The 15,012-nt window shown below is 48.6% G+C and overlaps 1 protein-coding gene across 3 annotated transcripts in view; it reads left to right on the top strand.

Annotated features, from left to right (window-relative positions):
• Positions 1-15,012, top strand: part of NDUFA10 (NADH:ubiquinone oxidoreductase subunit A10) — a 49,852-nt gene that overhangs the window by 13,161 nt on the left and 21,679 nt on the right. Inside the window, exons 7-11 of one of the 3 annotated variants that reach the window (XM_059929098.1) lie at positions 917-971; positions 2,899-2,984; positions 11,854-11,962; positions 12,221-12,278; positions 12,449-12,471. In XM_059929098.1, coding sequence (XP_059785081.1) covers positions 917-971; positions 2,899-2,984; positions 11,854-11,962; positions 12,221-12,278; positions 12,449-12,456 — 316 coding nt within the window. In that variant the 3' untranslated portion in view covers positions 12,457-12,471. Of the gene's footprint in view, positions 1-916; positions 972-2,898; positions 2,985-11,853; positions 11,963-12,220; positions 12,303-12,448; positions 12,472-15,012 lie in introns of those variants that run through there. The other 2 variants (XM_059929096.1, XM_059929097.1) reach the window with 2 other exon arrangements.

The raw sequence follows: 15,012 nt of genomic DNA, 5'->3' as shown, positions 1-15,012 counted from the left end.
GCTCCCGTCAGTAGGGGGCACTCTGGTGTAAAGACGCCTGAATGAGAAGATGCCCCCAGTTCACGGGAGCGGTGGTCCAGCCTCGCCTTTCTGCTGTACCCTCCTGGAAGCGGGCGCAGGGGGGGGGTCGAACATTTCCGCAGAGACAGGCTCTCCAGCGGGCCTCTCCGAAGCGTCCCCCGGGTTGGTCTGGAGGCGGTGGCGGAGGCAGGGCCACACTGACTAGGAGGCGGGCTGCAGGCTTCGCCTGGTGGGCAGCCAGGTCTCCAGACAGCAGTAGATGTGGTGAGGACATGGGCAGAAGTGCAGGAAGCTCACGCCACTGTCCCCCTTTTTGGGACCCAGCGTGACTTTTCAGTGTCCAGACTAGGGACCTGGACGAAGGGAACCGCGTTGCTGCTGTCCTGTTGCGTAGTTTGGTTGAAACAGGTTACTTTGAGGGTTGCATTTGTCTCCGAAATTCCAGCAGCTCAAGTAACGTGTCCCTCCCGTCCCCCCTCTGGCTCCGCGACCCCCACCCCCCAAACACCACTTAGCTGCTCTCTGTGCGTCCGTCCCACTCAGGCCCGGGCTCCCCTGTACCTTCCTGTAGCGAGTGCTGCAGCTGGAGATGGTTTGTGCGGCAGCAGAGATGACTCGTGTCCCTGCCCCCTGTAGACGCTGGCCTCCCGCCCATGCAGTGGGGGGCGGTCCAGTCAGAGGGGGAGTCAGGAAACAGACCTGCAGCCGTCACCGTCCAGCCTCGAGCATGTCCCTGCTTCTGACTTTCCCTCCTTAGCTGGTCATGCCCTGTGAGCCAGTTCATAGAGTGTAGAGTGTTGATATTTAGAGTGGGAGCCTTGATGTCATGTATTCATTTGTACAGTAACGTCCACGCGGAAAATTTACATGAATGTCATCTTGTTTTCTCTTACAGTGAAAAATGCGAGGTTTTACAGTACAGTGCAAGGGAAGCTCAAGATGCAGAAAAGGTAAGAAAACAGCTGAAAAATTTATAATTATTCTTAAATTTAATTCATGTATAAGGTTTTTACAAATCAGGTAATGAGTTCAGCTCCTACTGGTCTTAGAGGAGTCTGTGTTTTATAATCTAAAAGAAGTACTGAGCCAACCCTTCACATTCCCCTGGTCATGAGATTTTGATTTTCTTTTAAATTATTCAGCTTCTAGAATCTTAAAATTATGGAATGGTGAAGGTACAAAGAACCTTAGGTTATCTGCACTAACATTTTTGTTAAACAGCTGGTAAAATTGAAAGTTGGATTAGTTAACAGGAAAGACTTATTAAGACTGTTGACCCTTGAACTACATGGGTTTGAACCGTGCGTGTCCGCTCATACATGGATTTTTTTCAGTAGTAAATCCTACAGCACTGCACAGTCTTCAATTTTCAGTAATAAGCACCCTGGTGCTACAGGGCACCGCGGATGTGCAGGGACCACTATCCATGCACGAGGAGGGCCGCCTGCAAGTTGCACTCGGGCTTTTGACCGCGTGGGGCATGTTGTTCAGCAGCCAGCTGTGTAAAGACGCCGGCTTTCCCCACACTCGTGGGTGCGTTTGTGAAAGTCAGGGCAGCCTCTGCGACTCTCAGGAGAACTTAGTGAGCGATAACCAAAAGTTCTGAGAAAGAATAACATTTTCCTGCCCAAGTATGAAAACATATTACAGAAGTATGTTAATTAAGGCACTGTGGTATTAATACAAGGATTAATAAATAGCTTAATGGAACAGAACAGCGTCCAGAAACAGGTGCACACGTGTGCTCATGTGCGTTTGTGACTTTAGCTTGGAAAAGTCAGTGCCTTAAAGGATGATAAAAAACAAAGTAGAGGAAAATAGATTATTTCTTAAACGGTATTGAGGCAAATGACCATCCGTTAGGTTAAAGAAGAAAGGCCCGTATTTTATGTTATGTATTAAGCATAAATTACTAAAAACACAAAACAAAAGGTGTAAAAAATCTAGAAGAAAATGCAGGTTTTATGACCTGGGGTTGGAGTGTAGGTGGTGACAGCAGACAGACAGCAGACAGAAAGCTTTGCAAAGCGGTCGGCTGCTTGAATGACAGCACAGCCCTCAGCTGCCTCCTGGCTTTTGGGGAGAGAGGGGGAGAGAGGGGGAGGGGATAGGCCTCTCTGCTCCAGGACGGGAGACCCGCAGTCAAGTCCGGCTCTGGGCCCAGCCCTGGCAGTTCTTCTAGGCTTGGTTCTTTCTACTTGGACCAATTGAGTTGCATTTCATTTCCTTCCAGCCTTCTTTTTCTGCGATGTTGATTTTTGTTTGTCTTTAGGTAATTTTTATTCCTTTGACAGACTGTTTCCATGGCATGTGCCTGGGCAGAAGAGTAATACATTTTCTCTGAGACTGGGTTATTATTTGTGTTCATAACTGAATGTGCTCCAATTCTTGAAAGCTAAAGAGAGGTCCCCAAGTTTGGTGTGTTTTGGGGGAGAATGCATCTGGAAAGGCTACCCCGCTGGGAGGTCAGGCTGTACAGACCGCAGGCTTTGGGGCTGAGGAACTTGGATTATTGGAGCTCTCTAGGAAGTGCATTTATTGTCTTGTCCTGTTGTTGTTTTGAGTGGCTGAATCTTGCCTTCTGGAATAAAGTTACATGGGAGGAAATGGGGAGTCTGTGAGGGATGCTGATTTTCCTCCCTCATCTTGATTCTTCTGCACCTGCTCCTTTTCTCCCAGCCTGCCAGGTGGTTTCCACAGCACCCCGGTGTCAGCTGGGCCAGGTGCCCACACTGGGCGTCGTCACTCGGCCCCCACTTCACAGAAGGCTGTCTGCCCAACTTCCTTTCTTTTTGACTTTCACGGTGCGATTCTCCCTGCCAGGTATTTGTGGTTTGTCATGCACTGAATGTTGTCTCATTAAATTCCTCTGTCCAGGTGATCGAGGATATTGAGTATCTGAAGTACGAGAAAGGCCCGTGGCTGGACCAGGACGACCGCACTTTCCACAGTCTGAGGATGCGGTGAGTCTGCCAGAGCTGGGCGTTGCCGGAATGGGGTGGGGCTGGTACCAGTGTGGCGCGTTGCCTGCTGTAGGAACTTACAGAATTTTGGAGTAACTGTGTTGCAGGCTGCCAGATACTGAGGCATATTTCCTATTCCCTTCCAAACAGGCTCTGGGTTTCTCTGATCTGACAATGAATTGATTGATTGACATTATTAATTCAACAAATATTTTGCTTGCACCCTGTGCCAGGCAGTGTTCCAGATTTAGGGAATATAGTGTCAAATAAAAGTCCTGCTGTCACTGAGTCAGTAGAGCCACATGGGTGCGAAAGGCCGGGGAGAAAGGTAACCCTGAGGAATGGGGCAGCGGGTGGCTGGGGTGAGTGACAGAGGGCGCTCTGGGGAAGGCTTGGAGGCCTCTCTTCTGAGGAGCCCCGAGTGTGCGAGGACTGGGCCCCGCAGTGTCTCGGGTGAGCGCGGGGCAGGGATGCCAGCGGGTGGAGAGGTCCTGAGACAGGAGCCGCTGTGGCTGGAGCCAGGGAGGCCGTGGTGAACGTGGAGGTGGGGGAGGCCGTGGTGAACGTGGAGGTGGGGGAGGCCACGGAGGGGAGGCCACGGCAGAAGGGGACATGCTGAGTGAGCTACTTTGTTCATGAGAGATGCAGTAACACGTGGGCAGTATTTTGCCCAGAAAGCCCATTAGACACTCGGTGCGCAGAACTTGTGCTGGGTGCTGGTCCCACAGCGCCCTCTGCTTTAGTACCTACTCGGGTCCCAGCCTCCCAGCAAGGAGGCAGGTGCTCACCGTGGTCACGCTGTCCCTGGTGTGTGGGGCTTGGTGCTCCAGCCCAGGGAGACGGCGGTGCAGGCCTGCTCTGCTCGCAGCACTGGGCAAGTTCTGTAGGCCTGCGAGCTGTGCTTCTGCAGAAGCGTTCCAGGCAGAGAAGTCAGCTCCGACCCAGGAAACGTCACTTTGCCGTGAGCATAGGTGACCGCCCCTGTGCTGGAGGGACCCGGGGAGCCGAGCCCCGTTGCGCCCCGGGGCGGGGCCGGGCGGAGGCTCGCGTCGGCCTGCGCTGCTGGCACCGGGCTCAGGCGGCGGCGGGGCTGGGTCAGTGTTGGGGAACAGACGTCGGTGTGACCCTCGCGTGGCCTTCTGCCTGGGTGACCGCTCTGCAGTCAGCCCAGCGGGTGAGCGCCGCGGAGCTGGTCCGCTGGCCTTCCGCGGCGCAGGGCACTTTGCTAGGTCAGCTTTTCTCTCAATAGCGAACGCACTTGTTTTTTTCCACTTGGACGCATCCTAATATGAGCATGTATGGAAAATGGACTGCCATTAGTTTTCCATATCCTGTGCTTGAAAGCGAATAATTTTTCCTTTTGAACCTATTGATTTAGTTGTTAAAACTAAGACTTAAAATTTTATTCATTTTTCACGGTTTTTGTTGTGTGTTTTAAGGTGGAAGAAATCGCATGTTTTGTACCAATGAGAGAGGTCCTGTGGCTGGGCTGGGGGTATGGATGCCGAGAGGACAGGAGAGGCCCCGGAGGAGGGCGTGGGCTGGTGCACTGGTGGCCGGGGACAGGGTGGGGCTTAGGGAGGTGGGTGTGAGCCACGCGCGCCTGGAGCTTCTCTTCAGCTGGCTTCTGTCTTCATGGTGAAGTGAGAGACGGGTCATCAGCCCAGAGCGGCCTTGAGGGCGGGAGGTGCCGTGCTGCAGGTTTGAGGAGGGAGGAGAGGGTCCAGAACGCTGCCCAGGCCCGTGGGGAGCACCGGTCGGGGAAGGAGCTGTGGGCGGCGGCTGGGGATGGGGGAACATGGTCGTGGAGGTACAGTGGGGGTGAGGCAGAGCTCTGCGTGCGAACGAGGTCGGGGTTTGCCCAGTGGGTGTGAGCGAGGGCAGGAGAGCTGAGAGTGAGTGTGATGATGAAGAGTTTAACCTGGGGAGGAGCACTGAAAAGAGACTGGGGTCAAGAGGGCTGGAGGCCAGAGTCACAGCCACTCGTAGAAGAGAGTTAGGAAGCCGAAGTCCAGGGCGGAGCCAGATCACCTACGGTTCTGCCACCACAGGAGCCGGTGTCAGAGTTTAATGCAGGCTCTTCCAGCCTTTTGTAAAGTGTTGGTGTGTTCACATATTTCTAAATAAAAATTACCTTGCCTTGTGTCTTTGTATTGTAACTTCTAATATGAGCCTGTCCCTATCTTGTTAAACGTTTAAAACTCGATGTTTTAATGGCTGCTCATGCTGCATAAACCCATTGACTGATGCCAGTCAGGGGTTGGCAAACCATGGTCTGTGGGCCCACCCAGGCCTCAACTGCTAAGAACTGTCCTTACCTTTTTAAGAGGCTGTAGGAAAAAGTACATATATGAAGCTGTACGTAGCCCTCTCAGGCTGAAATATTTGCTATCTGGCCCTTTACAGAAAAAGTTGTTGACCTCTGAGATACAGGCATAATCCATTTACAGTTTCTTTAATATCAGTCTTTTGGGTTATTTCCATTTCTTCATAATCGTAATAACAGTAATGAGCATAGTGTACTTATTTTTGTTCCATTTCAGGTTACTTTCTTAAGGTATAAAAGTGGAATTACCGGGTCAGATTATATGAACACATTTTGCTACTATTGGTATGTTGTGAAATTGTTCTCCAGAAGATGTGTACCAGCTTGCACACTTGAACTGGTCTTCTGAAAGCCCTTATTAAGACAGAATAGTTAAAACAAGAAGCAAACAAAAACTTGTGATTTTGATATCAAAGAAAAGCATTTGCTTTATTTTTGCATTTCATAAACACTGAACTTCAAACAGGTGTATTTTTATTGGCTATTTATTTGTCCTTTGTGAATTTTTTCTTCATGTTTATTGATCTTTTTAAAGCACCAGCTCTTTGTTTTATTGATTTTCTCTGTTGTTTTCTTACTTTCAGTTTCATTGACATCGACTCCAATTTTTATTGCTACTTTTTTTAACCTGTTTCCTTTAGGCTTCAATTGCTCTTCTTTCTAGTTTCCTAAGGTAGAAGCTTAGATGATTGATTTTGGAACTTTCTTCTTTTCTAATATATGCATTCGATGCTATAAATTTCCCTCTAGTTTAATTCCATAGTGGTCTTAGAACATACTTTGTATGATTTTCTGCTCTTTTACCTTTGTTAAGACGTTTCATATGGTCAGCAATGTTTTCTGTCTTGAATAGTGTTCTGGCTGAGCGTGAGAAGAGTGTGTACTCTGCTGTCGTCAAATGCGTGTTCTGCGAATGTCAGTGAGATCGCGCTGATTGGTGCTGACGTTCAGGTCATCCGTGTCCTTGCTGCTTTTCTGTTTGCTGGATCTGTCCGTTCCTGAAGGAGAGTGTTGAAATCTTTAACTACAGTGGCAGATTTGTCTGTTTCTCCTTTGAGTTTTACTCGTTTTTGCCTCGTTGTATTTTGGTGCTCTGTAAGTTGCATACGTGTTTAGGATTGTTAAGTCTTCTTGGACAGCTGATCTCTTTATCCTTACACAGTGCCCCTCTTTATTCCTGATCTTTTTCTTGTTCTGAAGTCTGCTTTGTCTGAAATTAATGTATCTGTTCCAGCTTTCACTTAGTCTAGGAATGGTGTATCTTTTTCCATCCCTTTACTTTTAGCCTGAGTCTTTGGATTGATTTCAGGTGGGTTTCTTATAGACGGCATATAGTTGGTCTTATTTTTTTAATCAACTCTGTCAGTCTCCATCTTTTAATTGGTATATTTGGATAGTTCACATTTAAAGTGGCTGTTGATATATTTGGATTAATTTTTACCATGTTTGTTATCATTTTCTATTTGTTGCATTTGTTCTTTGTTTTCTTCCCCTGCCCCTTTTTTCTACCTTTTCTGGTTTTAATTGGGCATTCTGTATGATTCCATTTTATCTTTTCTCTTAGCACATCTGTTGTACTCTGTAAAAATTTGTTACCGTTGTTGTAGTTTCCAGTTCACATCTGCCTGCTTTCAGGTGGCGATACCACTTCACGGCTGGGGCAGATTCTTCCCTCCATCCCTTATGGCGTTGCTGTCATTCATTCCACTCTCTGTGTGCTCTAATCACCCATATGTTGTTGTTACTGTTATTCCAGGACAAGCAATTGATTTTCATTTTTCTCAGCTTCCTTTGTTGTATGGACTAGAGAGATGGTTTCCAGGCTATTTCCTTGTTGGAGCTGAACCTGGAGTCCCTCTTTGTTTTTTAAAGCTTAGTGGTTGACTTTGTTTTTTGTCAGATACTTACATATGTATATGTGTTTGTAAATTTACCTAAATGATATTATGTACTATTTCGTTCTGAACCTTGTTTAGAAAAAAAAATCTTTACAGGCAGACTTGAGAGATAACGCAGGTTGGTTCCAGACCACCACAGTAAAGCAAGTCTCACAGTAAAGCAAGTCACATGAACTTTTTGGTTTCCCAGCGCATATAAAAGTTATGTTTACAACAAACCGTAGTCTATTAGGTGTGCAGTAGCATTATGTCTAAAAAAATGTACATACCTTAATTAAAAAATACTTCATTGCTGGGCTTCCCTGGTGGCGCAGTGGTTGAGAGTCTGCCTGCCGGTGCAGGGGACACGGGTTCGAGCCCTGGTCTGGGAGGATCCCACATGCCGCGGAGCGGCTGGGCCCGTGAGCCACAATTGCTGAGCCTGCGCGTCTGGAGCCTGTGCTCTGCAGCGAGAGAGGCCGCGACAGTGAGAGGCCCGCGCAGCGCGATGAAGAGTGGCCCCCGCTTGCCGCAATTAGAGAGAGCCCTCGCACAGAAACGAAGACCCAGCACAGCCATAAATAAATAAATAAAATAAAATAAAATAAAAAATTAAAAAAAAAAAATCCAACACCCTTTAAAAAAATAGAACATCACTCGACCAATTTAAAAAAAAAAAAAAAACTTCATTGCTAAAAAATGGTAACCACCATCTGACAACGCAGGGTTGCCACGTACCTCCAGCTTGTAAGAGACGCAGCGTCCGCACAGTGCGGTAGAGCAGAGCACGCGAGATGCGGTCTGCCTGCACTGCTGCGCGCTGTTCTCCCTCTGCTGAGAGCCCGCGGTGTCAGCCCGATCACAGGCACACCGTCACGTCGACACCGTGTCTGCGAAACGTTTCCTGAGTCCACAGCACTCCGCCTGGTGGAGGCTCCCGTCCTCTTGCAGGTGGGGGACCGGGCCTCCAAGAGCACTGCCCCGCGGAGGTCCTGGAGCCGTGGCGGGCCACGCAGCCCGCAGCTCGCCGCGCCCTCCTGCGGTCTCCGTTGTGCCCTCCCTCCCATCTCGGCCTCGGCTGGAGTCCGGGTGGGGTCGTTGCTTCCTCCCCTGGGGTCATCTGCTTGAACCCTCCTTTTCCCTACTGCCCCCTCACCTTCCCCTGGGTCCCGCCCTCAGGGTCGTGCTGGTCTCCGGTGACTCTTCTTCTTTGGGGTTTGATCTCCGCTCCTTGGTTAGTTATTTCTTCATCCCACCTGCCCCCTGTGCCTATGCCCGCCAGGTTAATTTTCATAAAATGTCACAGTGACCCTGTTCTTTCTTTACTCAGAATCCTTCAGTGGCACATCTTGGTTTAGGCATAAACCCAAGTTTCATTTCCTAGAAATAATTCAGAGTCCTAATCATCTGGTTCTCCCTCTTCCATCAGGATACAGACATCTCCTGAATCCGTTACCTCCCCCTCTGCCCGGTAATTACCCAAAGATCTGAGCATTCTCCTAAGCCTCGCTCTGTTCACCTTCTTTTCTACTTGACCTTCTCTTAACTTTTCCGGCTGTTGTTTTATGTGGATTTATATGTGATTCTTGTTAGTATTAGCTACTGCGGGGCAGAGTACGTGAAAAACATACAAAAAGGTGACTGTCCTGGCACCCTGACATCTTGCTGAGACTGGGCAATGTGGGATGACTTTTCCACTCCTTCCACGGGTAGTAAGTACAGTGTAATTTCTAAAGGTACTCTGGAATGTGTATTAGTTAGATGCTAGACCATGTCCAAAGTTCACGTCTTAAGATCATAATCTTATTAGTTATTCGGTTATGTTGATATCAGAGCGTGGAGAGGGAGCCTGTCATTCCCTCACAGTTTACAAATTACAGCATTCAATTGTTTTAATTATTTTTGAAATAAATGGTATTGTTCTTTCCTTCTCCCAGTTTTTTGCTCCTCTGCCTCCCAAGGATATTTCATAATGGTTTACAATGGTAATTGTGTTTATTTTCATTTAAGTACCATTTCTTAATTTGGGAGACTCAAGTGAAAATTATGATCATTTTCTAAGATAATTATGGTAAACATGCCATTTACCAGTTATTCTCATTTTGTCTAGAACCTGACCAAATTATTGGTTTAGGACATTTTTGTACCATCTCCGAACGTGTGTGGTGTATAATTATGTGCGTGTGAGTGCTTATTTCCCAACCTTGATGGCATTTTGTGTTCGTATCCTTAATCCATAACTGACCGGTGCCGCCCTGGTGGTTTCATCCTCGTGCTGGAGACTTGTTACCAGTCAGGCCTCCACTGCGCCCACCTTCCTCCCGCCCTCCAGAGCCTGGGCTCCCCTCTCGCCCTTGCTGCTTCATCACTGCGACTTGTGTTTCTAAGACTCCTGGAGGATGGCTTTCTAACAGGAAATTCCAGTGCTACAAAAACTGCAGGGTATGAGTTTGGTATCAGAAGTATAGGGTTTCAAGCAGAACTTTGCAATTCAGGAGAAACTAAAGAATATGCTTTGGACATGTTTTAGGAGAAAGTATAAGCATTCTGTTAATTGGGAAACAGTTGGAGTCATAAGTCATAGTTTACTATTTTTTTTTTTCTTTCTCTTCTTGGCCTCACCCTTTTGTTTTGGAATTATGTGGCAGAGCGCTTCGTTTTGTGGACCACACTGTAGGGCGCTCTGTCTTCTTACGGGGGCTCTTTGGCCTGTGATGTGAAGAGCGTGTGCTCGGGTTTGGAATCTTCTTAATTAAACTAAGTGCTCTGTGAACAGAATGTTTCCTTTCACCGCTGCTTGCTCCTGAGTCATAAAAGGCTTCCTGTTGTCTTCGTTCCTCCCTTATCTTCAATCTGGAATGTGTCCATAGTTTTTGGAGGCTGAGATTTGGGGTTTACTGGACACGGGACACACGGGCTCTTCTTGGTCATCGTTTAAGCTGGTAGTCAGAAAGTGAAGGAGCAGTTTATCCAAGTTTGAGTAAGTGGTAGAACAGTCACTGTAGATTATTTTTTTAATCTTCAAAAGCAGTTTGAAGATGTTTGTTCAAAGATACACCCATTTTGAAAGGGGGGGGCGGGTTGTGTGTAAACTGTAATTCTGCCAAATTACGCATAGATGGCGCTGTTGCTGTGTATATTACACACAAGCCCTTGGGCCAGTCTGTGCTTTCCAGTTCCTCAGGGTGGTTTTAGGTTTTTCAAACCACAGAGAAAATCAAATCATACCCCACTTTGATATTTATTAACATTTAAAAATATAAACTTCATTTTTAGTTGAAATTGTTTATGATGAGATCACTTTAAAAATTATACTTGCTGTAGTAAGTATAGAATAATTCTATTTGTGTTAAAAATAAATATGTACTTTACTTTATTGATACATGCTGACGAAAGGTATTCTATAACCTACTTACGGTTAAAACTGAGAAAAAATTCTCATGTTTGAGCATGTACGTTATAGCCATATGCAGGATGTCGCAGCAGTGCTTGCTTGGAGCGATGTTTAGTTATTGGGTTACTAGTTGTCATACGAGTGACACAGACACAGTGTTTACGGTGGCCCTGGGATGTGCCTGTGCCTCCTGTTCAGTCACACCCACCCTGTCGCAGGTTCTCAGTGCTCTGGTCCTCTATGGGAGAGGGCCGAGCGTCCCGGGCTTGGGCTGGGGCCAGGCGGCTCTGACTGCGGCCGAGTCTGCCCAGGGTGCAGGGGACAGGCCTGGGCGTGTCCTCACAACGCGGCTGAGAGCCAGATCCATTTAAAGAGCTTCCGTTTGGGCCATTACAGACAGAAACATATTCTGCCATTATAAGTCATTAATGGGAAAGGGGCCATTTAAAATAATCATTTTCTTTGTTTTGAGCCCTTAAGAAAGGAAACTTTATTTTAACATTTTTTCCTAAAAGCACTCAAAATGCTTTTTATCGTCAAGTGTAGTGGTTATATTCAGACTAAATTTAATTTAAAATAAGCAAGTTATAACAAAGTATAAATATTTTAGCATTCAAAATAAAATGGTGAAGCAAGGAGTGTGTCCTCTCCTGTGTGTTTCCCCGTGCCAAGAAAAGCAGGGAAGCAGACGTTTATAAGCAGGGGTGCAGCAGGCCGTCCTGCGGGGCCGTTCACCCCAGCCCCGCCGTCCGGTTCCACGGAGGCCTCATCAGCCTCCGCTCCTGGAATCGGCCCCCCAGGCGGCGTGGGCATCGCGCGGGGCGGCGAGTTGGGGGGGTGGAGATGCAGGAGAGTTGCTCATCTCTCTTTCCCCCAAGAGTCATTAAATGTGCACATTTTTCATGAGAGCAGACCACGCGCGCGGCACTGTGACATGTGGTGTTTGTGTTTAGCTTTGTATTCCTGGTAGTCCTATGTTTAAAGCACACTGCGGCTCCTTTTTTATTTTTCAAAACTGTGTCCGTCCCCAAAGGGAGTCACCTGTGGCCATGAGACTCTTGAAAGACCCCATCTCCAGCTCTGGAAGTGGTTTCAGAAGAGCAGCTCCCACAGCCCAGATGGTCTTTGGGGGAAGGTTTGGCTTCTGAGATGACTGCTCGGGAATGCATGGATGAATTTTTTAATATGGACGTTTTAAAAAATCAGCCTGATAGCTTATTTTATTATATTCACTTTGATGTTTAGTGTGACTATATCTGCCTTATCTTCTAGGGTTCAGAACAAGTTGGAGGTGCTGAATTACACAACCATCCCTGTCTATCTCCCAGAGATCACCATCGGCGCTCACCAGAGTGACCGGGTCTTCCATGAGTTCACGGAGGTGAGGCCCTCGAGTGCCGGCTCTCAGACGACTGGCACAAAGTCACGTCTCTGAAGAATGCTTTCTGTTTGTGTGTTTTAGCGAGAGAGCTCCGTTTTCACTGCGGTAGTTCTCCTTTCCCCCTTCATCAGTGTATTGACGCAGGTCCTCGGAAGGCAGGGCCGCTCGCAGGGCGCTGCCCCTCTGGGCCGTGTGTGCCGCGGGCAGCCTTCCGGGTCAGCGTGTTGTCTTGACGTGGGAACCTTCTCTCTTCCTCAGCTTTCCTCTACGTCCTTTCATGTCAGATTTCACTTCTGGCGTCGCCTTCCCCTTCACGGTACATCCTCCATAAGGAGGGAAGGTGTGTGTTTCTGCAGAAGGTCCTCGGGTTGTCGGGAGCCCTCGGGAGGGCGAGGGGCAGGAGTGAGGCGGGAGCTGGGCGGGGCCGAGTGTTTGTTGGGCTTCTTTCTAGTTTCCGTAGCTTTTTAGTGAATTACCTGTTTGCAGCATGGTGAATGGTGAACTTTAGAGAACATTGCAAGTTCTGCCTTGGAACCTGGCCGGTGAGTGAGCGCCTCCTCTGAGAATCGTGGCCTCAGTGGGGTCGTGAGAACCTGCCCCGTTTCCCCGTCAGTGGTGGTTGTGTTTGGTTATCGGCAAAGGCGTGAAATGATTGTACTTAGATCAGAACTTCAAGCTGAGCAGTCAGTACTTAGGTGAGTTGAAATCTTAGTTAGATATTTTTGCATGACTGTGATTCTCTGCTTTGATGCTTGCACATTGCTTGCAGCTGCGCTGATCGAATGTCCAGGGATACCCCGTTGCTCTCTTTCTTACCTGAGATACTTGGCATTTTCTTTTAAGTAAGTTCTTTTGGTGGCCTTGGAAGTGGTTTTATTAAATGTAGACATTTGGGGAAGTACATAAAACTGTGAAGGTATCTCTCGGAGGTACCTACAGTTAGTACTTTGGCGCGTTTCGTTCTTGCTGATGTTTGCGGGTGTGTGAGTGCGTGCGTGGTGTCTCTTTCTCTCTCTGAGCGGAGCTGGCAGGCCGGAGGTTGAGAGGGCTCCTCGCTGCCGCTGGTGCCGAAGCCGGGAGACCCGCCCCCGGTAACTGTCCCCACCTACACGTAGTGACCCACCGGGCCTTGACGAGGCCGTCTCACAGGCAGGCGGCTTTGTCCTGTCCTCAGGGCTACTGCCTTGTGCCGGCCTCCGTCGTCCTGCTTAAATGTGTCCTGCAGCTTCCTGTCTGGCCTCCTCCGCGTCGGGTCTCTCCCTGCAGCCCTCCTCTGCAACGCAGAAGCGCCTGAGCTGAAATGCCAAAGCGGCAGAGTCTGTCCCATGCCTGCAGCCCTTCCGTGACCTCTGATGAATCCGGCCCTGCAGGGTGGGTGCCCTGGCTCCTGCGGAGCCTCCTCCCTCATCTCAGCCCTGCGACGCCCCTCGTCTCACTGGTGGTGTCCCTTAGTCCTTATACGGGCCCTGGGGGCTCGGAGGTGGTACACAGAGAATTGGGAAACAGATAAATAAATTGCCCTTTTAACTTGTAAATTCCCCTGATTACACCAGAGTAGTGATTTACTGATAATGTGTCTTTAACGCCTCTGTCACGGTCTGTGATCTCACTTTTAAGCAAGGAAGCAACCGGCGGCGGGTTCAGAGATTGTGCACTCACCCACATGTGAGTGGGATTTAGGGACGTGGCTTTGTTTTGGTAGTTTTTCCTATGCTTGCTACTGTTTGTGTTGAGTGGTACTGGCTTTTCTCTTGTATTACTGATATAAAGTTTCCTTTTAAAATGAATTTATGTAATAAAAAAAGGCATTGCATTTTTTAATGTAAGTGGCAGTGCACTTGATACGCAGCTGTGACCTGATGGGCAAGGTGCCCTCGGATGACTTGAGTAGCCGCCTCTGCTCATTTCAGGTTCTTCAGGCGTCAGGTGCTTTCATCTTGTTCTTTCATGCATTTACTCCGTTTGTTCATTAGTTCAGTTATTTATTCCACTAAATATTTATCGAGTGCGTACTAGGCGCCAGACCTGTCCTGGGCCCTGGGAACAAAGCAGCGCGTGACCCGGAGAAGAATCCCTGACCTCCCAGGCACTTACATCAGAGTGGGAGGAAACAGAAAATAAACAAAAGGTGAAGCAAAGAGTTCGTTAAGTGACGGTGGCAAGTGCTGTGGAGAAAATTAAATTCCCAGAAGAGGGCAGGGCCGAGCTGTTGTGAGCTGGAGGAGTTGGATTTAAAGTCTTGGTCGTGGTCCAAGAAGGCCTCACTGAGAAGCTGATGGCTGAGCAGAGGCTGCAGGGGGTGAGGGCAGTGGGTGGGGATGCTGGGGGAGGTGGCCACACGGGGAGGAGAACCGAGGCAGCGGCGAAGCTCAGCCGCTGGGACATCAAAGACGCAGGAAGGAGGCCACTGTGGCTGGAGCGTGGAGGCGGGGGGAGGGAGGGTGGGCAGGGACAAAGCAGTAAGAGGTTGCGGAGGCCCCCCGGGCTGGTGTGAGGGCTCTGGCTTGTCCTCTGCAGGATACGGGGAAGAAGAAGGATTTGTGTGATGCACTTGGTAGTGGGAACGTTCTGGTTTCTGATTAAAGGATGGATTGAGTAGGGGCGCAGGCAGAAGCAGGGAGATTAGCTAGGAGGCTGGTAACGGCATATGGGCTGAGAGGTACGTCAGCTGGGACCAGGGTGGTCCTTGTAGGCATTTTGGACGGTGGTCAGGTTGTGGATAGAACCGACAGAGGCTATTGAACTTTTGTATCGGGAAGTGAGAAAAGGAAGCTGATTTCTAGGTTTCTGGCCTCCGGAACTAGAACTCTGGAGTTGGAACTGGCAGACTTTGGGAAGGTGCAGAGGTACAGGTTTCCAGGAAAGATTGAGAATTTTTCATTGGCCATGGCAAGTTCGAGATGATCATTATTCCCCAGAGGAGGTGCTAGGTGGGTGGTCGCCCTCGTTTCATCGCGCTGTGTGCATGCTGTGCTTCTCACCGACGGAAGGTTTGCGATAAGTGTGCACAGTGGTTTTTTCAGACATAATGCTACTGCACACCTAACAGA

The sequence above is a fragment of the Balaenoptera ricei genome, chromosome 7, assembly GCF_028023285.1.
Source record: "Balaenoptera ricei isolate mBalRic1 chromosome 7, mBalRic1.hap2, whole genome shotgun sequence".
Taxonomy (NCBI): Eukaryota; Metazoa; Chordata; class Mammalia; order Artiodactyla; family Balaenopteridae; genus Balaenoptera; species Balaenoptera ricei.
The sequence above is the reverse complement of the archived record's forward strand: the minus strand, read 5'-3'. Positions and strand labels throughout refer to the sequence as shown.